The 17,402-nt window shown below is 40.3% G+C and overlaps 1 protein-coding gene across 5 annotated transcripts in view; it reads left to right on the forward strand.

Moving 5' to 3' along the window:
- Nucleotides 1-16,786, forward strand: part of LOC146617400 (dystrobrevin beta-like) — a 45,930-nt gene extending 29,144 nt beyond the window's left edge. For 4 of the 5 annotated variants that reach the window (XM_085373305.1, XM_085373307.1, XM_085373304.1 and 1 more), the window contains 11 exons: nucleotides 935-1,012; nucleotides 2,673-2,757; nucleotides 2,885-2,964; nucleotides 3,433-3,546; nucleotides 5,918-6,014; nucleotides 6,290-6,310; nucleotides 7,495-7,648; nucleotides 10,385-10,474; nucleotides 10,616-10,663; nucleotides 13,359-13,392; nucleotides 14,569-16,786. In XM_085373305.1, coding sequence (XP_085229431.1) covers nucleotides 935-1,012; nucleotides 2,673-2,757; nucleotides 2,885-2,964; nucleotides 3,433-3,546; nucleotides 5,918-6,014; nucleotides 6,290-6,310; nucleotides 7,495-7,648; nucleotides 10,385-10,474; nucleotides 10,616-10,663; nucleotides 13,359-13,366 — 775 coding nt within the window. In that variant the 3' untranslated portion in view covers nucleotides 13,367-13,392; nucleotides 14,569-16,786. The remainder of the gene's footprint in view (nucleotides 1-934; nucleotides 1,013-2,672; nucleotides 2,758-2,884; nucleotides 2,965-3,432; nucleotides 3,547-5,917; nucleotides 6,015-6,289; nucleotides 6,311-7,494; nucleotides 7,649-10,384; nucleotides 10,475-10,615; nucleotides 10,664-13,358; nucleotides 13,393-14,568) is intronic. The other variant, XM_085373308.1, reaches the window with a different exon arrangement.
- The last annotated feature ends 616 nt before the right edge of the window (nucleotides 16,787-17,402 follow it).

The raw sequence follows: 17,402 nt of genomic DNA on the forward strand, positions 1-17,402 counted from the left end.
TGTGGCTACAATGTAGCTTGCCATCACCAGTGTGTGAATGTGTGTGTGAATGGGTGGATGACTGGATATGTAAAGCGCTTTGGGGTCCTTAGGGACTAGTAAAGCGCTATATAAATACAGGCCATTTACCATTTAAGTAATAATCAGTGGAAAAATGTGCCGTTAGAGGCGTGATTCACACTTCAGACTAAGCCTTATTCAATGTTTACTGATCCAACTTTCTTCTGATTGGCTGTCCCTCACAACCAGCTTTAAAAGGCAGAGGAGACGTCCATATTAGGGCTATCCCCTCTGTGACATCGTACATCGCCAGTATAAATAAATAAATGCAAACTTTATTTGTCACATACACAGTGCAACATTGTGAACATGCAGTGAAATGCTTGTGTCCTGAACTGCGGACAGGCTGCAGACATAGCCGCGCAGCTCCAGGGCTGGTTTTTAGCATGGGGGGTCTTACGACTACGCTATCCAGCTGCTGCAGTAGTTAAAAAAACTGTGTGAAACGAAGCTTTTCAAGCTGTCTGGTGGCTGAATGTCTGGCTTGTACATACACTGACCTCATGATTATTAGTCATGTTTAATATGAGCATCCAGCACTGGATTAATATGACAGAACAAGCAAAAAAGGCTCACTTTAAACTCTGGTGCGTTGGGTTCTTCTGAACTTCTTTTAGCATTTTATGGACCAAAAATGAACTAATAAGAAACATTGCATGTTAGTGAATAATTGAAATAATAAAAGATATTCATTGCATATAAAAATCTACATGCATTTTTCAGGTGTTATGAAAATATTCTTTCTTTTTACTCATATGCACATTTATTAAGAGAGATTTTGTGTTGACTTGAAGTTAAACTGATGTAATTCCTGTAAGACAGACTGTTATCTGATGCTGGCTGATTACTCTGCGTCTGTTTTGTGTCCGTCCAGCTTGGCAGCGGCTCAGCGAATGAACGAGGAGCATGCTCTGATCGCTGCGTATGTGAATCGCCTCCAGGGCAGCCCGCGGTGAGAAGGGAGGGAGGGGTGGTTACGTAAAGGAGTCAGGGAGGCAGTAAGGAGGAGGGCACCGTGCTGCACAGTTTAGCTGAAGCCAAGTGTAATACTGTAGTTTGCTATAGTTCTTATGAAGAGAGAAATCTGCAGCTACAGAATAACCTGTTAAATTAATGTGTTACTTCTTAGCTTTTAATTCAGTTTGTTTTCCTGTAATAATGATGATTTCCATTTGCCCAGGTTTTGTAATAACTTTTCTAATCTACAATAAAATCCTGTTTTGGATTTTTTTTTTTTTTTTTTTTTAATACTGCAATACAAGAAAATTACAGTTATGACTGCCTTACATTGGAAACAACACACAGATACATTTTTAAAATATCAATACAATACAATTTTATTTATATAGCACATTTAAAACCAAAGGCAGACCAAAGTGCTTCACAATAATGCAATAAGTCATTGTTATAAAACATTAACAAAGTACAAAAACAAGCATTAGTACTAATCCTAACAGGTGAGAAGCACTAATTAAACCAGGAGTGTGGGCTAAATAAAATAGATATCGGGCCTCAGTTCAGAGATGGGGTCAATTCAAAATATAGAATATTATCTAGGAGAATCAGGAATAATGCAGAAGTGTTTAATATCGGCCTAATATTTCCGTTAAAGGACAATTAGCAGTCTTGGAAGTGTGTCTCTGGCATTATAAAATACAGACCAAATAAAATTATGAAGTAATTCATTTATTTTTTAAATTCAGAAACCAGAAGGAGCAAAAGCTTCCTTCTTCCTGTAGTCTTCTGTTTTAGCTCTGAGGATTTTTTTCAACACAAGAAAAACATTTCCTGCTTTAAAATAAATAATCTGACACACACGCACACGGCAAATGGTTAAGTGTTGAGTGCTCATTCATACATTAACCTGCTAACAGTGTTATGAAAAATATTAAATTGCTTTTACATGTTTACAAAATAAGGTGAGACACCACAGGCAGAAAAAGCTATTTTATGTACTGTTATGCAAATATATGCTTGTTTAATGATATAATGCATCAGCAAACTATAATATAAAACCTGATCTGGGAGCTATCTTAATTTAACCCAGCAGAAAGCAGTTAATTAAAAAAGGTCCTCATATGCGGACACTAGGTTTATTTTACAGTACAACCAATAAAATGCTTGTTTAACAAAGTATAAAACACTTTATAGAGCAGAATGATGTATATGGTGCTAAAAAGCCAAAATGTCCCCACATCAGGATGTACAGTCTTGGTGTAAGTAATCACCTGGGGACGTTTACTGGTGATACTTATTAGTTAAAAATTTGCCCCGTTAATTGTGCTTCCTCCAATGCTTACTGAAAAATTGGGTGTCCTCACCCTCTGAGCCATGCTTAGCTACAAACTCTGTAGTTTTTTTCCTGTCTGTGTTCAGAGCATTTCATTCTTACACAGATGGTGAAAAGAGGTGTTTTCCTAAAAGTATTTTCTGAGAGATAAAGAGATGCAGAGAGACACAGATTTTACCACATTTATGTACTTAAATGGGTTATTTCTGAAAACTTAAAAGTGATCATATTTACCTGCATTAAATTCATGCGTCATGCTCTTTGCTGGTTTAAATACAGTTTTACACTAGACTCAGTAAATTAGAGATTTCCTGTGTTTCAGTGTTGACAGTCCCAGCAGGCAAGACGACGAGCACAAACTGATCGCTCGCTACACCACACGACTGGCAGAGACCGAAGGCACAGGAGTGAGTCGAGCGCATCTCCTCTAAGCCTTTAACTTTAATAGTGCATATGCATGCATATGCTCCGACTACACGGGGATCTTGTTCTGGTTTGTACATGAAACCCATCAACCGTTTGCTTGTGTTTTAGGTGATCCCGACGCGGAGCATCAACTTTGACGCGAACAAACAGAAGAGGGAGCTCATTGCTCAGCTGGAGTCTAAAAACAGGTAGAAATATGTGAACAGGAGCGAGGTGGAGAATTTAACTTGTTGGGGGGGGGAAAACTTTCGAGCTTAAGGTCTCATAAAATATACAAATAAAAAAAGATGTAATTATTTAAAGATATAAGGTTAATATATGAGAGCGAAATCATTAAAAAGTGACAGAAAGAAGCTGAATGGTTTGTGGTCGTATATTTGATTAACCGTTACCAAGTAATTACTTTAAAGGGGGCATGATCAGTTTTTACAGTTTGTTCTTTCACAATAAAAGCACTGTTTGTGTGAACATCTGTGGTCTGGCTGTTAGCTTGTTTGTTTTTTACTCTCTAAATTAAACTTGTGCATCATTCCAAAAAAAGATTCCTCTAAAGCCTGCTGAAGTTCGCCATCTTGCCCCGCTTATTTACAGGCTGTTCATTCCTAAAATACTGTGGTATCAGGCTTCAGCTGACCCGTGTGATTTTCATTTCCCAGAGAGATCTTGGCAGAGATCAAACGTCTCCGTGCAGAGCATGACGCAGCGTGCCAGACCAGCCCGGAGAAGAGCAGCACCAACCCGACTCTGCTGGCCGAGCTCCGTCTGCTCAGGTGAACGCAGTTCCTTTGAGACCTGCTGTTTCTGTACAGAAAATATACATATAATAGTTAAAATGTACATCTTTTAACTTTGTCAGTCACACCCACAGAAAATATGTTTCACAAACAATCGCTTTTTCGCTCGCTGCGCTATAGTTTCCGGATTTTGCCACACCGCCGCGGTCAGAATTGGCGAGAAAACTTGCCGTGTTGCTCTGTGGCGCAGAGGGAGAGTTCTTTATGGCAGATGGTACCAACAGATGGTGGAGTTCACAAAAACACCAAAGAAGGAATCCCTTCCAACGCACTTATTGCGGTTTTCAGTAAAAACAAGTCCTTCAAGCAGAGGAGAGGAACTTGAAAGTGATGGAAACTGCCTGGCTTTGACGTAAACGATAACATTTCTGCCCTGAGAGATGTTAGTCAGGCATTTTTTCCAGCATGTTATGGAAATTTAAATATGTAATAATAATAATAATAATAATAGTAATAGATTGCATATAGATGTAGCGCTTATCGTGAACCTTACAATTCCATTATTCATTCACTCTCACATTCACACACTGGTGGAGGCAGCTACAGTTGCAGCCACAGCTGCCCTGGGGCAGACTGACAGAAGAGAGGCTGTCATATCGTGCCATCGGCCCCTCTGGCCAACACCAGTAGGCGATAGGTGAAGTGTCTTGCCCAAGGACACAACGACCGAGACAGACAGAGCAGGGGATTGAACCAGCAACCTTCCGGTTACAAGATGAGTTTCCAAACCCCCTGAACCACGGTCGAATATTTTAAAAGTGTATATTTTAAAGTGTGAAACAGAGCTGTTATATTAGATTTTTAGTTTTTATTCCAGTTTTCACGCTAACATACCTGATAAAACAGCCACATGGCGGCAGTAGAGTAAACATTTTTCAGATTCAGCACCGAAGAGCCCATCTTTTCTATTTTGTTTCTGTTTGTCTGGAGTTTTCTACTTCCTCCTGGTGGCCATGATTCCAAATGAGGTAAAATCTCTCCAAATTTAAAATAGTATGAGGTAGTCTTGCAGTGAAGTTAACATAGTGCTTTTTCTAGTGTTTCCTCTTACTGAAAACCTGCATTCTTTCTGATGGCCAATTTTTCAGAATTCTCCATCTTCTTTCGTAATCTTTTTTCCAGTTCGGGTCACAGGGAGCTGGAGGCTATTCCAGCTGTTACAGGATGAGATTAGGGTTAAAAAAAAAAGAAGAAAATGTCACCCAGTGCAAAGTGAATCTGCCAGCAATTTTCCCTCTTGCCCTTGGTCTGGTTTTATGAGTCACTAGTTTCCAGTCTTACTGAATGCACCGTGGTGATCATTCTGTAAATTATGGTATCCGTTAGTCAAAAAGGAGGGTAAGGTAGGGCACGCTTTAGACTGTCGCAGGGTCCTCCGGTTCAGTCACAACCACCCCTTGTTCATAATGACAGCGGTGAAAATGCTCTTCAGGACAGGACTTAATGAATAAATGGTTGACCACACCAGCTATGTCCAACTAGAGTTAATTTGGTACCCATCTTCATGTCTTAACAAGCCTGTAATCAGTAATATTACTGTCTTCGTAATCTCTTTCGTGTTTCCGCTACAGACTCAGAGCTAGATATTGTTACTGGAGAAAACTGCTAAGCTATATCTTAAATAATACAGATAAAGTGGCGTTTCTGAGGTTGTTGGCGAACTTGTTGGCTAGCTTGCGGGTAAAGCGTTACTCTGGGATAACAATAAAACAAAACTCTATTTACTGAATGAGTCAGACTCTTGTTTTCATTTGTTTATTTACTCATTTATCTTGCCACGTGAAGGGAAGCCAGGAAAGAAAGACGAGCTCTGCTTTCGCTTTAATGTCTCATCCAGACCGCATACTGTTTGGTGGGAAAAGATTGTGAATGTTAAACTCTATGCCTGCTGTTAAAGCTTTGTTTCCAGAAAGCCCTGCTGCTGCAGAGCATTTTATCAGTATTTTGAGTGCACTTTTGTGTATATATTCATCTTAATTTGAAGTCCTCAAACAGACTTGGTGTTTCTCTCCCTGCCATCTTACAAAACATTGAGGATTTCTGACTAAAAGTTCACGTAATCTAGCTGGTTTTTTCCCTGGAAAGGCTCTCCTACATGCTCTTCAATAACATCTCTCCTCTCTTATTCATCTATTTATTAACCTCATCACACAGCTGCTTCTGCAGATTGTTTTAGCACTTCAGGACTGTGAATCTAATCTCTTGTTTTTCTTCCATGTTGCATTTCTGATCTTCTCCACATTTTGGGACTTAAATCTATTTTTACTCCAGCTCCTGTCTTCAGCAAGCCTTTGTAATGTGTGTGTGTGTGTGTGTGTGTGTGTGTGTGTGTGTGTGTGTGTTCCAGACAGAGGAAAGACGAACTGGAGCAGAGGATGTCGTCGCTGCAGGAGAGCAGGAGGGAGCTGATGGTGCAGCTGGAAGGACTGATGAAGCTGCTCAAGGTGACACACACACACACACACACACACACACACACACACACACACACACACTGATTTAAATCTCCAGCAGTTTGTATTTTCTCACACTAGAGGGCAAAGCCTCCCTTGCTCCTCACACCCCCCTCTTTCTGTCCTTGCAGTAACAAGCCTCATTTTCCCCTCTGATGTTTCTTCCTCTATGACTTTTCTGGCTCTCATTGTGTCTGACCTCTTGTTTTCCATTCTTCTTTTCCGCCCTCTTTGTTTTCTGGCTGCCCATGTTGTGGTCCCTGTAGGATGAGGAACAGCGACAGGCAGTAAGTCCATACCTTTTTGTTGGAAACACTGAAGTAACTGTGGGATTCAGTCCTTATTAGTCACCTGAAATATCACATGCAATCAAAAAGTCAAATCAAAAACAGGCCTGTACATGATTTAAATGTGGCTGATCGCGCCTTCAGAGCGCTCTCCATGTGCATCACTGCAGTTATTTTTCTGGCGATCCCTGTCACGATGCTTCCGCCACACAAACCCAGTCTTTAAACTTTAAAGTCATTTCGGGGAAGAGGGAAAAAAATCACGGAAAGTAGGGCAGGAGGTGAGCAAAGATTGAAAACCTCTTCACGACAGAAAAGAAACCAAAACACTCCCTTTTCCTGCACACTTGCACAACAATCAGCTGACTTCAGTTCATGTGCAGGGAGGAAAATAGCTGAGCGGATGAGCGGCGATTTGGACGTTACTTTTATTTTCAGCGCATAAAAAGGCCCAGAGCGTCATGGTAAAGTGCAAACTACAATCACACCAGAAACAACAGCCGCTAAGGTGACTCATGACTCTTTGCAAGCACTTGCACAGGCAACATGCTAACACAAAGCAAGTGAACAACTCTGGAAACACAGTGACCTTAGAGTGAGTGTGTTTGTGATGACTCCAGTCAAGCAAAGCCTGGTTTTTAACCTGAACCATCCATTTCTAAGTGTGCCTGTTTTTGTAATACTCTGGTCTCGTTTTCATCCTCGTCGTTTAAGTTAATAATTAACTTCTTCTATTTTATGCCACTTATAGGCAATCTACGTCCTAACTTACGACGTACCTGGAAACTCTGTTTAATCCTATGCCATAACCTGACCTTCCCCCCCATGAGAAATTTTACTATATTTTGGGTCGACGCCACCTCATGCCATTCAAATGACTTGAATGGTGCGGAAGGTTGTGATGTAGGGTTAAAACTGGTTTCCGGTTAGAACGTAGATTTACCGCAGAAGTCTAAATCAAGCTTAAGCAGGTCACCTGGGACGTGCCTGGAGGCATCCTGTTCAGATGCCCAAGCCATGTCAGCTGGTTCTAGTAATTAATTGTTATCCAAACTAAAAGGTTAAGTTAGATAAGTCCACACACTGGACGTATATTCAAGCAAAATGCAAAAGGTGTGATCTTGTAATCTAAAACCTTCTCGAAGTAACATTAACCAGCTCTGATAACTCCTCTCATCTTGTAGGCGCAGGCAGCCGGCTCTTCTCATTCCTCTCCCTCTCGGCCGAGCCCGTCAGCCGTCCGCTCTGTAGGTGCTGTACCCTCCCAGGCACACATGTATCCTCCTCAGGACTCCCTCGCTGGGGTGGGAGGTGATGTACAAGAGGCTTTTGCTCAAGGTAGGACTCATTTCTCTCCCACATGGCAACCTTAAAAAAAAAAAAAAAAGAGTCTTGTAGTTTGCCTTCTTTGATATTAAAGGCTTATGTTTGAGGGAGTTTTTGTTTAGTTAGACGGCTGAGACAAAGTACAGTGGGTCTGATGTTTTGAGTGAAGCATTTTCAGGTCTAAAAACACTTTTTTCAGCTGTTTGAGGGAAGCTTCTGCTAGGATTTTGGTCTGGGCCGAAAAGCCTTGCATGTGGTTTCACTGCATGTCTGAGCAGCTCTACAAATTCCCTGTTAAGACTTTGAATCATATGAAGTAGTGCATGCTTGAGAACATACTCTGCTTAGCTGCTTTTCTAAAAGCACGACGTGGAAATGGATGCCTCACGGTAGCGCTTAAAAAAATATTGCCAGTTTTAATGCTCGTCAGGATTGTTACGTCGTAATTCCAGCTGTGTTTACCACATTTATTTATTGAACCTCTTGTCAGCTACAGGCACAAACAGTAGTTTCCAGGCTGTGTTTTGGATTAGTCTCACCTGATTAACAGTTCACCGTAAAACCTTCTAATATAAACCACTTGACAGAAATAAATTCTTAAACTGATGTTTAAAATGGAGCTATTATGCGTTTCCTTGCTTTCTGTCATATATAGACTGTTACACTGATGGATGCTCATAATAGGGGTAGCCAGAGGTATGAAATAATCAGCATATATGCAAGTGGTCCCTGTGACCCATAGCCTGAGGCCTCGAACTGTTGTAAAAACCCAGACTCAGACAGTTTTTTTTTCCAACCTGTGCATCTGTATGACATCACAGGGGATCTCCTTAATATGGCGGCACTTCCTACAGATTTATGGGATTCATGTGGCATGCATGCAAGCACCGCAAGATTAGATGTACATATGCTTTTTTTTAAGTTAATTATCATTTAATGGTTTATATAGTTTCTCCTCTGGAAATACTTTTATTTGCAGCTAATAAAAAAAACTGAGAAATATCAGTTGTCTGAGATCAGTGTAGCAAGCAAGTTCTGGTTCATGTGATCCTGCAGCGAGTTTCTGGAGCAGAACAAGATGGTGGCATTGGAGGCTGTCCATGACAGCAGCGACCTTTTTATTTTGGTCGCCGGGTTTTGAGTTGCTTTGTAATTTTTTGTATTTATTAAGTGTTTTGTGGTTGGATTCTTTAACTTCATTACTTTTAGTTTGGTTTTATTTTTGAGTCTCTTGCTGTTCTTTTACTATTTTTGTCAAAATGCTGGGTCATTTTGATCCAGCTTTTTGAGTTCTTATGTTTTGGTTTGATTTTGTATTATGGGTTATATTCTGATTCCCTTGTTGTGCTTTGTTGATCATTATTATAAATCTATGTTTCAGTTTATTCTGGTTAAGGGTTTAGTTCTCATGTTTTCTTCTTGTGCCCTGGTGTTTAGTATAGGTTTAGTTCAGTGTCAAGTCTGTGTCTTTGTGAATTGTTTCCCGTTTTATTTTGAAGGTTTATGTCTTATGTCAGTGTTTCTAGTTTCACTTCCTCTGTCTTGTTAGGTAAAATTTCTCCCGGCTGTGTTCCCACCTGTTCGTCATTCCTTGATGTGTATTTATAGTGTGTGTCCTCCAGTGTTCAGCGTCGTGTCGTACCCTCAGATTTGCCTGTGTGTTTCCGGTCTCAGCTTTCATTGTTCGGTTTATGCTTTTGTTCTTTGCCAGCAAGAAAGCTGTGGTTTCTCCTCCTGCCCGCACACAGAGCCCTGACAATTTTGTCTCTAGTATTGTTTAGTTTTGGTATTTTTATTTTTTATAAGAATTAGTCTTTCCTGTTCCTCTGTTGGTGTTTGTGTTAGGATTTACATCTGTATTCTGTTACTTTGGAGGTTTGCTTTCTCTCGAGTCCTGTGTCCACTGATTGTCTTCACCTGTGTCTTGTTATCTCATTGAGGTTGTTCCTACTCAGCTCTTTGTGCATAAATAGTTCGGTCTGCCTGTTTGTCCTCGTCAAATCTTTTTTTTAACCTTCTGTCTTTGTGTCCTTCCCTATAACGAGAAGGGATATGCCCCGCATATGGACGTAGAAATTACTTCCATTTGTCGGCAGATCAAACTGAAATTGGTTTGACTGATTGATCAGGCATTCTTGGTGTGTGTTCGGTGTCCTGACTGCTGCAATTCCAGCAGTGTGAAAGAGACTCGGCAGCAAGTCAGAATCCTCAATAAAGGCATTTTATACATTTTCTCATTCATCAAATAAATACACGCACTTTGCCGTCACAATGCCACACACAGTTTGCACTTTATTCACTAATTATGCAAAACTATAAGTCGGTTAATTTTCAGAAGAAATTAACTGAGCATAAGACAAATAAGGATTATTTTGAGCTGTGAATTATGCAAAGCTGTTGTAGTAGAGACTAAGAATAAAAGTGCAAAGACGAAAATGAGCTTAACAGGTTCCTCATTACCTAAAAATTGGAGGAAAAACATTTAAATCTCTTGTATTTAAGCACACCAGCATCACAAATCTCAAACTGGCCTCAAAGTGCTTTTTCACACGTCTGCTCTGCTCGCATTTCAGCCCCTTTTTATTCTTTTCCATCATCATTTAAACAGCTCTTTTCATTCACACCAGATTATATGCTGCTGCCACAGCGAGACAGAGTAACAGCACAAATAATCAGGGAACAACAAAACTGTCTAATTACTGTAAATACAAGTGCTGGATAAAATAATGATTGTTTTCTTTGCTCCAGGCCCGAGGAGAAACCTGAGAAACGACCTCCTGGTTGCAGCCGACTCCATCACCAACACTGTGTCCTCGTTGGTCAAAGAGCTTCACTCAGGTTCACACAAACAGAAACGCACTCCTTTTGTTGTAGTTTTGCGTGCAAAGCTGTTAAACATGGACAAGAAATTAGATTTTTAAAACCAAGTCTTCACATTTTTCTACAATAACATCACTTTTTACTGTCTCCTCTGAGCAGATGACAGTCGGGAGGAGGAGGAGAGATTGCTGAATGGGAAGGAAAGAGGTACAGTATTGTTACCTACATTTTTTTTTTAATTGCATTTATGCTGTTTTGAATCGCTTAATTGGCTAACAAAACCTGTATATATGTTAAGTGCAATTACTGAAGGAATCATACAGCTAAATTGACTGATTTAATTATTTCTACTTGATTCAAAATGTTCTTTTTATATTTGGTTATATTATTTTTAAAGTGTTCTCAATATCCTGAAAAGGTATGATTATAATAACAGTATTTAACCAGGGATTATTCTTGCAAAAGTTGATAAAAATGTAGGTTTTCAAGTCTTCAGAAGCTTTCCTTGTTGTTTTTGTAGCACCACGAGACCCAGGGTGGTCATTATGTTGTGGGATTTATGTGGCGTCTGTTTGTGTAGTGCTTCGGATATGCATGGCGAGTGCCTGTGGCAGTTAAACCAGCATAAAATGCTTCGGAGTTGCATGTTTCCTACAAAAAGCCAAGAACACGTAGGCCGATGTTGAGTGAGGCAGAATGCTGATTGGTTGAAAAGTTGGCTTGAATAGTAAAGTTTGGAGTTCTTATCTTTATGAAGATCTTATCACAAAGCAGTCACGCCTTGGTCCCTGTGACTGTAATGACCCGCGCCTCGATCTACTATGAAGATCTTATCTACACGAAGCTTCTTAAGTTATAAAGACTGATGGAGACTGATGTGACTTATCCGGATACATTCAAAAACAGTGTTTTTGTCTGAAAACGGTCCGCATCTACACTATCGTTTTCAGTCGTTTCAGCTCAGTTGTTCATGCACACTGGAACGACTGAAGCACTTAGGTTCCTGTATTGCGCATGCGTGAAACGTAATATTCTTCGACCTGCGTTGTTTCTGTCTGCCGTTTATTTACTTTACGACTCTTTGAAACGTCGCGGCAAAATGTAGAGGAAAGTTTTTTAAATCGACTTACAATGAGGTGGAGTTGTTGCTGTGACTATAACAACCCAAACCTTTGATTCACACCTTATCTCATGTCACCCTTAACGATTATGTTGACAGTGACTGCGAGGACAACCTCAACTAGGGGTAAACTTTTGGGACTCCTCTCTCTCTCTTTACTCCTGAGAGGTGAAACTTCTTCATGAACCAAAAAGAAATCCAGGTTCTGTAAAATGCCCGAATTTGCATAAAGTTGCAAGTTTTTCTTTTACAGTGCGGCAAATTTTGTCCATAAACTGATTTGTCTTTTAAAAATTTAGAGGCGGACACACTTTCTTAATGGCGCTCATTTTCAGACAATAACTAGATGTTGGAAGAGTACTTGCGCCACATCAGAAGCTTCTATTTTTGTAGAAGCGATTTCTGTGCCGCTTCATGCCTAAAATCAAAATTTTAGTGGCTCATGGTGCTGTTACGCCTGTACGAGCCACAGAAAGAAGAATAGAACTAGAATTACTAGAATAGAATCTAGTTTTTAAAAAATCCTTCTATAAAAATCATGATTTATACTTGCTCTACAGCTCCTTAGAGACCCATTCATTCTGTACTATCTTAAAGTTCAAACAGTGGGAGTTCCCTGCAGGGGCTGAACTTGAACAACCAACTTGAGCACATAAATCTTCGATCCACTTATTTCTGACACTGCCCCCTGGTGATTGTATACAGGCACAGCATGCAAACGCGGGCCTGCATAGCTCTCTTCCTTTGGGGCCTGTATTCATGCTGGTAACCTCACATAAATCCCAGCGGTGCTTTTACATAACTCCAATCCGAACAATTTTAACAAGCCACAAAACTGAAAACACATGCTTGTCTGGAAAAAGGCCTTTAATCTGCAGTAATGCATCGTATTTTATCATCTGCTCATATGGTTTGTATAGAAAATCAGAGTAGCTGTGTTTTACAGTTGAGTTAAGTGGAAGGAAAAGGGCGATATTTCCTTCTGAAACGTGCCTGGAAATTGGATGTAATAAAGGATTATGTGTATTTATTTGCACAACTGTTAAACGGGTGCAAACAGCTGATCTGTGCAGAGGAAAGGAAATTTTGTTGAAAAATGTTACCAAGATAATTTAATCATGATATAGTAGTGCAGCACTATTATGTCTTCTAGTGAAATACAGCCAGCATTAGCAATTCCAGATATAAGATAGTAAGCTCTGCTCTGTTTCTCGACTTTTTCTGATGATGATAGAGCCAAATCTGATTTGTGGATCGCATCGCTGTCTCTCTGCTTACACTTTAAATCCGCTCGTGCTCGCAGCTTTTCCTGTTCGCCTTCTCCTCTCCAGGTGCGCTCGCCTGCACCGTAGCAAGCTTCGTTAGCATGCCGTCTCATTAGCCATGCTTTATGGAGCCCCTCCTCTTTATGAGGGGACCGCCTGCGGAGGAGAAGTGGCGAAACTACTTCCTGGTCTCGGCCTGAGCGCTCGTTAGAGTACTAACCTGTGATAATAATCCAAACCCCCCCTCCCCTACAGACAGACGAACAGGAGGCCACAGTTAAGTCTTGGAGGATAAATAAAACTACTGCATTAGAGCTGCCTACAATAGAGTTTTTGTCTCTGGAGTTAATTTGTGTGGCACCTGCTAAGTAAGGGCTTCTTTTATGTTTCTGTGCTAGGAGCTGCTCTGCTTCTTATTACAGGTTCTGGCAGGAACCTTTAGCACTTGTTTTAGCCTCAGACTGCTCTGCTGTGCACTAATGAATTGTTCTCTCTCTCTCTTTCTCTGTGTGTTTAGCAAGTTAAAATGCTGACAGGACACAATGTTAAAAGTAAGTATTTTCATGCATTTCCTCTTATTAATTGCATGATAATCAGAACTACTCTAGAGCAGAAGAACAGGGCTGTGTAGGCAGTTTTTCAAACTCAGTCCGGCGTCCTCTAAAAAAAGGAAATGTAAGGAAAGGCAAGAAAGATGCTGCGTTCATGTTTTATGGGGGAAAACGGGTTGATTTGATGACTCAATCGAGCTGTTTATGTGTTTGAACTTGTTTGCACAGGCCTCCAAATGGCTTGTTTCTGGTTCCTCGCGGTCAGCTTTGTGAGGTTTTTAATTTTGCTTCATGCAGAAGCAATCAAAGAGGCAAACACACCCCAGTGTTCGACAGGAAGGTGCCGCTTCAGAAAACAAATCAAGCAGTTCTGAGGAAAAACCTTGTGTGCGGCAAACAAAATCCTCCTACAGGAGCAGTTTTGGTTTTCAAATCTTATTTTTAGTTCATGTTCAGCTGTTAACTAAAAGAAGCGACACAAATCAAGGTTATTGCATTTGAAATTAGGTCACAGATTTTTATTTGTTTTAAACAAAATCATATATTTTTTTTATCCAATGAGATTTTTTTTGTGTGTGTGTGAATCATAAATCATCTAATTTCATAGTAACAAACAACAGCTTAAGGATATGTTTTATTCTAGGAATCCATTTTTTAAGTTTGGGGTTTAACAAATTAAAAATGGTGCCTTGGTGGCTTTTAGGCTAAATTAAGTAGAAGTTTGGTACTCTGTTCTCCTTCCAAGAGTCAAATGACAAGATTGCATTAACATAAAAAATACCTGTTGTGTATAAACTGAAAATGAACAAAACAGCTGCTCAGCTGGATATGGTTGACACTTACTGTAGGTGCCCTTCTTGTCATATTACCAGATTTTCATGCTCGACATCATGCTTGCGAGGTTTGGAGCGTGCATTTGTGAGCCATCAAAATTTACGCACACATTTGTAAACCTTTGTGAGACTAGTTACACACGATCACACACCAGGAGTTTATTCCTGACCCAAGTCTGCATGTTGACGCACACCAACGAATGGTTTAGCAGATTGTAATTGGTTAACATAAACAGATGAATCACGGCCGAACAGATTAAAGAGCATAAAGTGATAACGTGTGTCAGCGCTTTACCGTTCCTACATGCCTCGGTAACTTTTCATTGGTTGGCCTGTCCCTCAGGTGGAGTCATGTTTCATCACGGCCAAAGAAGACTGACTGAGTACATCTTCAGATATTCGTTTTTAGCCAACGGGGAGGGGAAGAGCTCCTCTTCCCAATCAACCAATCATGATGCTGGACACCAAACGGCCGCTGGGTCACTACTGATGTATAGATGTGATTCTGTGTGCGTCTGTTCACTGTGATTTTACTTTTGTTTTGATTATTTTTGATTTGATCACGCATAGCTAAATGAGGAATCTGAAACCTACTGATCTGTACTGTAGCATGTGTGTGCGCTCAGCATTTTTCTTTTTTTTTTCTTTTTTAAGCCACGAGTAAGGTTCGAGTAAGTGAGAAGAAAGATGTTTGTAAAGGTGTAAAGAGCATGAAGGCTTCAGGATGAGGAAGGAGATAAAGCATGTAACATATGAGGTGGAGGAAGAGGAGAAGTCAAAGACTAGAGGCGAGCTGTAAAGTTTTAAGATTTGGCACTGTGTGCTTAGTATTTATTGCTTTAATTTGTTGAGGTTTTTGCCATTTATTCTTCCGGTTTGATTGTTTTTGTGTGTACGAGTGTCGTCGGGTCCTGCTGAGACGATAAGCTTTAATGGGATGTCTACTGCTGCGTCAAGTCCGGCAGAGTGGAGAGTTAAAGTCCTGGTGTCTAAAAACACAGGCTGTATGTAGAAGATGGGCATCGTGTCACAACTTTCTTCCATTGTACAAAATCTAGAAAATATTGTGGAAAATCTTCAGCTTATGGCTTTCTAGTTCAGCATTATTTGCGGCTGCTCTCTCTGCTCTGTCTAGATGGCTGAAAAGTTCCAACTTCACAGCAGAAATAAGCATGTTTACAGCCTCTTTTATTCTCTATAGCAACCATACCCATTTAAGACAGCTGTACATGGGGTACCATTTCAATAAAGCACCTACTTGAACTATATTGAGCCTTTCAGTTTGGTGTTATTGGGGGCATTTTTATGCACTGATAACCTTGCTTGCTGTGCTGTTAACTGTGCTAAAAGCCTGTGCAAAGAAACCTGTGCTCCAGCTTTAGCAAGTGAAGTTCTAGTATTCTAAATAGCAGGTATGAGTCTTTAAATTGCCCCCGTACAGTCTGTGGATACAGTGCACCATCTCATCTGAATATGGTGACTTCTAGCTCCAAAAAAATGAAGATGAAGATGGCTCAAATGCAAAAAAACACAAGGCTTAAGAACCGCTTCCGTGTCTCTGAACTGATTTGCTGCCTGATCTTGATCACAAATCAAATCCCTCAGAGACTGCTGCATGTTGTCCATCTTTCTATACAGTCTGTATGTGAAACCTGCCGGTAATGATAACAGCTCAGGGTGTTCAGGCCTCCCTGTGTATCCTGGTACTGCAGTGTGTGTAACTTCAACAGGGTCAATTTTACTAAAGAGTAGCAAAGTTGGAAATACTTACACCCACCAAATGAACAGTTAAACATCATATCAACAGTTTTGAGCAGTTTTGCTGGACTTTTCTGTAGCTTTTTGCTTTTCCGTGTGAAAATCTGAATACTTTCACATCATCAAGATGAAGTCTGCCTCTTATGAAGGGTTATAAGTGCTTTGATTTAAGTCAGAAAGTTTGAGAAGACATATATGCTCTGACTGAACCACACAGGAAACTGTTTTTACTTTAACTTTACTTCAAACCAAAGACATCAGAAGGGATTTATTTAAAATATTCAAAACAATCCAATCCTTTGCTACTTTTTACTGCCTTTTAGAGCTTCCTCCAAAATGCAGGGGATTTGCAGGAGTCGAACTTCTCCGCCCATCAACCCCAAAAATTATGTCTGTATTCAAATCCAAAGAGATTTTATTTTATCCGCAGCATGTTTTTAAACACCTGTACAGGTTGTTGGTTTGCTCTCTTTACTGTTTTGTACGTTTTCAGATCGGTTTCCCTCCCTTTCATCAGCCCTCCAGGTTGTTTGACTGACTTACTGCGACTGGGATTATCACTTTTCGAGTCTGCCAAATGATTGACTGACTGTGTGAGTGAGTTAATAAATACATGAGCTCACGTTTCGTTGCGTGTATGTGTGTGTGAGAAAGTAAGTAAGTGAGTGAGAGAAATTGAGTGCGACAGGTCAGGCGCGTCCTGACATGAAGCTGTAAACACCTTCAGCTCTGCGCCTGCTGGAGCTGATGGTGTGAGTGATAAGTGTGCATCTGTGTTTGATCTGCAATAAATAGTATTTAACATCAAACTAGGAGTTTCTTTGGTCTCTGTGTGCGCTGGTCTTGATCTCTGGAGGACGAGCAAGGCTCCAAAGTGTATATATAATTACCTCTTCCATGATCTCAGCCCTCGATTCCCCTTCTGGTCTTCTATGCAGCGCAGTTTGGCCAAACAAACATATCTAATGTAATAAATCTGTAAAACAAGCTGGAGACCGCAGTCCGCTGTATTCTTGGAAAGTGATCCATTTGTAAAATTCCTTGACTTCCCTCATCTGGTTTACAGCTTTTCTAAATCCTGTGGATATTGCAGCAACTCACTGAGAACCACCAGAAAAATAAACTATAGGCCAGAGAAACCTGAGAAGTGAGGTGTATGGAGAAGAGTGTTTTTAATCATTCACATGAAGTTCTGGGTCATTAGGAAAACAAAGGCATCATCTATTTTAGACTAGATGACCCAGTAACCTAAAAAATATACACACCAATTTAGGATTTCAGGGCAAAATAAAATGGAGAAGAATATTCCGATCTTTGGTTTATCCAGAAGCACTGCAAAAATTCTTTAATATAGTATTTTAATATATTTTGTGCATGCGTTGGATGAGGAGACCAGCAGACATCAATAATAATCGATAT

The sequence above is a fragment of the Diplotaxodon limnothrissa genome, linkage group LG15 (genome assembly GCF_057381915.1).
Source record: "Diplotaxodon limnothrissa isolate DT_005_m linkage group LG15, D_limnothrissa_male_GT1.1, whole genome shotgun sequence".
Lineage (NCBI taxonomy): Eukaryota > Metazoa > Chordata > Actinopteri > Cichliformes > Cichlidae > Diplotaxodon > Diplotaxodon limnothrissa.